Source organism: Bison bison, unplaced genomic scaffold (assembly GCF_000754665.1).
Source record: "Bison bison bison isolate TAMUID 2011002044 unplaced genomic scaffold, Bison_UMD1.0 scf7180017863016, whole genome shotgun sequence".
NCBI classification, from domain to species: Eukaryota; Metazoa; Chordata; class Mammalia; order Artiodactyla; family Bovidae; genus Bison; species Bison bison.
The window spans coordinates 51,832-57,426 of NW_011493588.1; the positions used below are offsets into that span (position 1 = coordinate 51,832).

The 5,595-nt window shown below is 49.7% G+C and overlaps 1 protein-coding gene across 1 annotated transcript; it reads left to right on the forward strand.

Moving 5' to 3' along the window:
* The first annotated feature begins 617 nt into the window (after nt 1-617).
* Nucleotides 618-4,816, forward strand: MPEG1 (macrophage expressed 1). The gene has a single exon (XM_010833159.1). The coding sequence runs from the start codon at nt 788-790 to the stop codon at nt 2,939-2,941; it is 2,154 nt and encodes a 717-aa protein (XP_010831461.1). The 5' UTR covers nt 618-787; the 3' UTR covers nt 2,942-4,816.
* The last annotated feature ends 779 nt before the right edge of the window (nt 4,817-5,595 follow it).

Genomic DNA, 5,595 nt, shown 5'->3' on the forward strand with positions numbered 1-5,595 from the left:
TGAAAGTGAAGTCGCTCAGTCGTGTCCGACTCTTAGCGATCCCATGGACTGCAGCCCACCAGGCTCCTCCGTCCATGGGATTTTCCAGGCAGGAGTACTGGAGTGGGGCGCCACTGCCTTCTCTGTTAGCATTAGTACACAAATGCAAATTCATGAAGTTATCTTCTCCTTACAACACAACAAATGAATTGCTGCTTTAAAAACCTGAATGGTGAAGACTGCATTCATTTTTACACATCTGTCTAAGTTACATGCACTTAACCACGGAATGAAAAAATTAAAGTTATAAGAGCAGGTACCGAGTTATTGCCAACTATACACAGAGGAAAAGGAGAGTGATATTGAAGTCCCAGCAGAGAGTCATTAGGGGAAAGCAGAACCATCAAGAGAGTGAATAAAAAATGAAACCAAAGCTTTCTTTCAAAGCTGGAACGCTCTCATGGGGGTAACGGTAAGGTGTGTGGTTGTGTTTTTTCTGAGTGCCCACTGCTGTGCAGAGTAACCAGCTGGGCGCTGGGGGGTCGGGGGCAGCTGACTGTTAAGGATACAGGGCTGGGTTTCCTATCTAGTGCCACACAATGTTTTCAGTCCTGATGGACCTTAGAGTTCGAATCGACTCTCATTTCCCCATTTCGAGATTAGACTAGCCCAAAGAGGAACTGGTGGCTTTAGGAGAACTGCTAAACTTTTTGTTTCAGCAACGGCTTTCTTTCCCATCAGTTCAGTCTGCCCCAAGCCCTCTGGCCACAGCTTAGGGCCGGTGGGTCAGGCCGGGGCTGTCTGAGCCATGAACAGCTTCAGGGGTGCCTTTCTAATCTGGGCAGTGGCAACATGGGCTGAAACGGACACATCTTGGGGAGCGACCGATGAGCCTGGGTTTCAAAATTGCAAGAATGCCTTAAAATTGCCCGTCCTGCCCGTCTTACCCGGAGGCGGCTGGGATAACCTGCGGAACGTGGACACGGGACGGGTGATGGAGTTGGCTTACAGCCACTGCAGGACCACGGAAGACGGGCAGTACATCGTCCCGGATGAGATCTTCACCATTCCCCAGAAGCAGAGCAACCTGGAGATGAACTCCAAAATCCTGGAGTCCTGGGTAAACTACCAGAGCAGCACCTCCAACTCCATCAACATGGAGCTCTCTCTTTTTTCCAAAGTCAATGGCAAGTTCTCCCTTGAGTTCCAGAGGATAAAGACGCTTCAGGTGAAGGACCAAGCTGTAACTACCCAGGTTCAGGTAAGAAACCTGGTCTACACGGTCAAAATCAACCCAGATGCAGAGCTAAGCTTGGGGTTTAAGAAGGCGCTCATGGACATCTCAGAGCAACTGGAGAACAACCAGACCCGGATGGCCACCTACTTGGCAGAACTCCTGGTCCTCAACTACGGTACCCATGTCATCACCAGCGTGGACGCAGGGGCCGCGCTCATTCAGGAGGACCACATCAGGTCGTCCTTCCTGCAGGACAGCCAGAGCAGCCGCAGTGCCGTGACCGCGTCCGCTGGAATCACCTTCCTGAACATCGTGAACTTCAAATTTGAGGAGAACTACACCTCGCAGAACGCCTTCACCAAGAGCTACCTCTCAAACCGAACTAACTCCAGAGTTCAGAGCATCGGAGGACTTCCGTTTTACCCAGGCATCACCCTCCAGGCCTGGCAGCAGGGCGTCAGCAACCACCTGGTGGCCATGGACCGAGCTGGCCTGCCTCTGTATTTCTTCATCAACCCCGAACGACTGCCTGACCTGCCGGGACCCTTGGTGAGAAAGCTGTCGAAGACGGTGGAAGCTGCCGTGCGCAGGTATTATGCGGTCAACACCTACCCCGGCTGCACGGATCTCAGCTCCCCCAACTTCAACTTCCAAGCCAACACTGACGATGGCTCTTGCGAAGGGAAGATGACCAATTTCTCCTTCGGGGGAGTTTACCAGGAATGCACCCAGTTCTCAGGGAATGAGGTTGTCCAACTCTGCCAGAACCTGGAGCAGAAGAATCCTCTGACTGGCAGCGTGTCCTGCCCCTCTGGCTACTCCCCAGTCCAGCTGCTCACTCAGACCCATGAGGAGGGTTACAACCACCTGGAATGTTCCCGCAAGTGTACTCTCTACATCTTCTGCAAGACAGTGTGTGAAGACGTGTTTCGAGTAGCCAGGGCTGAATTCAGGGCTTTTTGGTGCGCAGCCAGTGGCCACGTATCTGAAAACTCTGGGCTCCTTTTTGGTGGGCTCTTCAGTGGGAAGAGCATAAATCCTCTGACCAATGCCCAGTCGTGCCCAGCCGGCTATTTTCAACTGAAACTTTTTGAAAACCTTAAGGTATGTGCCTCTCTGGACTATGAGTTGGGATATAGATTTTCCGTCCCCTTTGGTGGGTTCTTTAGCTGTGTGGCGGGGAACCCCTTGGTGGATTCTGCCACATCCAAAGATCTGGGGGCACCTTCTCTAAGAAAGTGTCCGGGGGGCTTTAGCCAACACCTAGCCCTCATCAGTGATGGGTGCCAAGTGTCTTACTGTGTCAAAGCCGGGCTTTTTACTGGAGGGTCTCTGCCTCCTGTCAGGCTCCCTCCTTACACCCGACCACCCCTCATGAGTCAAGTGGCCACCAACACTGTCCTGGTGACTAACCGTGAGACGGCCAGCTCCTGGATTAAAGATCCCCAGACCCACCAGTGGAGGCTGGGGGAGCCCCTAGAGCTTCGCAGGGCCATGAGAGTCGTCCATGGAGACGGCCAGGGTCTGTCTGGAGGAGCAGCCGCGGGGCTCACCCTGGGGGTGACCATCGCCCTGGCAGGGGTCATTGCCCTGGCCATCTATGGTGCCCGGAAGTCCAGGAAAAAGGGATACCAGGCCCTCCAGGATGAGAAGCAGAGTTTGGCTGCAGGCGCTGCTGTGAATGGAGATGCCCTTGACCAAGAGCAGGCACAGAACCCTGCCTAGACTCTCCCAGGACACCGTTTCTCTCCTCCCCAGTCAGGCCTTCAAGCATGGCTTTCATTTCTTTTTCTCTCCACTTCTGCCCTCCTAAGTATTGCTGTGTCAAGTGCAACAGAAGTCCTTGTGGAACTGTGACTTTCTAGGTCTCTGGGCCAGGAAATAAACATGGACAAAGTTGGGAGAGGGATTGGAGGGCAGTTGTGACTTTTTAAGCAAAAGTCATCCTGGAGCCTAAAACTTGAGGCGATCGTCTCTTCTCGGTGTGTGCCATTATCTTCACCTGAAAGCTTGTGTGCAAGAAGGACAAGGGAGAATGTTCATATTTGGATTTGAGGATGCATTTAATCTGAGGTCAGCCATGGTTTCCAATTCATGAGCTCTAAGGATGTCTTTGAACATTACCACCCCCCCCCCCATTTTGTGTTTTTTGAAAGCTGTCTGGATTTCACACTCCCAGAAGAGCCCCAGAAGACACAGCACGTCCTGCTTGGCTATCACATTTCTTTTTGAGGTACTGATGACTGCGTCGTCTCCTCTGGACCATCTCAGCATCCTCTGGACCAGGAGATGGTGCCTAGACCAAGCCTACTCTTTTCAAGCTCCCCACAATTAAGAGTTACTGAGACCAGGCCACTCTTGGGCTTCAGACTAGTGTCGTGAGGTCCTCAGAGAATATTTTAACATTTAAACTTCTCTTAGGAGGTCAAGGGGGAAGGGGTGGTTTGGAGACCAGCAGTGAGTGAAGAAAGGGTGAAAGCTAGAAAAGATTCTGGTACTATGGGGAAGTGGAATTCTTACCCAGAACCAGCTGCCTGGTTTTGTCCTCTCAGCTTATCCTAAGTGGGGCAAAGAATTTGGCTAGATCAAGCGTGACCCTCTTGTGTTCTGTTACCCAGGTACAGTCCCTCCCTCTTCCATAGATGACCATCCCCCCTTTCTACTCTCCCATCACGTGCACACACCCACCTCAACACACACGTACACACACCCCACATTCCGAAATTTTTCTGGGGGTGGAAGACAAGAAAGATGCAAGAAATCAAAGTATATCCACATCTAATTATCACTGCATCCCCCAAATCTGGACAAGATAGAAAAAACCCAATCATGTACCCTGTCCTTTTCTTTTCTCCAGCAGAAAGGAGGTTGATGTGATCAAATCAATGTTCTTAAATGAAAAGAAAAAAGACACCCAACATCTTTTGTGGCACGTTTATTTCAGTCCCACACTGACTCCCCTGGGACACCTCATAGGATGCATGATTGTCACCTGGTGACATGCTTTGCCTAATTTTAATAATGGTTTCACTTAATTGTAATTATTAGGGTGACTCTGTTAATAGTCTGCACTGTATTTTTAAAGCTATGTATTTCTTCACCAAATCGAATGTCATGGGTGAGTTATCCTGGATGAAGGATAATTTGTCCTGTCCTCATTTAACACCTGCAGTCACAAGTTTGGCTTCTACCAGGTCCTTCTTCTGGGAGCTTGAACTGTCCCAGATTGTGGGAAGACAAGAGTGAGGTCCTACAGTCACTCCCACTACAATACAGAGGAGTGACTCACAAAACTGGAGCTGTGCTCTCAGCCAGACAGAGATTTCTACAACCTCTGTACTAAACCCCTGCTTCTTAAGCATTAAAATGCCTTCCCTCACCTCTGGGGGTTTTGTGGGTATGTTTCAGCCAAGCTAACCACTTTCCTGCTGATACTGACTTCCCTATGAGTTCTTGAAGATTATTGAATCGGATAAACAAAGTATACTTTTAAACTCTGAGACTTTTAATGTACTAACAGCCCACTGAAATGAAAAGTTCTTCACCAACTTATGCTTCTAACAACGTTGCACGTAAATATGTATTAAAATGTGTACTTGAGGAATGTGTTCTCTATTCATCCACAGGAAATCAGAATGAGACAGCCTGAGGTTTACATTCATCAAGTCACTTTACAAAATCCAAACCCCGATGGGGGTTACACAGGTTCTACTCTCTGAGTCCTGCTTTCTTGACTGGCTAGCTCAGGTTGGAGTCTGGAAACACTGATCCAGACTTCCAAGAAAACCACACTCCGTGGACCGTCAGAAACAAGGACACATTTGGGTGACAAAAGCCCCTTTGCAATTGCATTTTATCTTTGTGTTCTCATTCGAATCGGGATTTGAAAAACTGGAGGAGGAAATGGCAACCCACTCCAGTATTCTTGCCTGTGAAATCTCATGGACAGAGGCGCCTGGTGGGCGACAGACCCTGGGGTCGAAGAGTTGGACCCCGCTTAGCAATTGAGTACATCTGAAAAACACAGCCTGTGAGCTATTGAAATGTACCGGGCATTGTGGCCAAGTGAAGGGAACTTTGAGAAGCAAACGCTCGTGGTTTTTAAGATGGTCTTTCCCCTACTGCTTCACTTGTTTCCTCTGCCAGGTCGTCTGTTTCTTCGGAGGAACAAGAAGTCAAAGTAGGTTACTTGGTCAAATGTGTGGGTAAAGATGTAAAAAAGAGTAGAAAAAGGGACTCTCCCGTTCAGTGGAAGGACTTGCGGTTGCTCGCGGACTTGGCGAGGTTCCCCAAATCCTCACCGGTAGGCGCACGGATGGACGGAAAGCAGGCTGAGGACACTTTGCGGTTGTTGTTTGCCGTTTATTGTTCCGCACGTA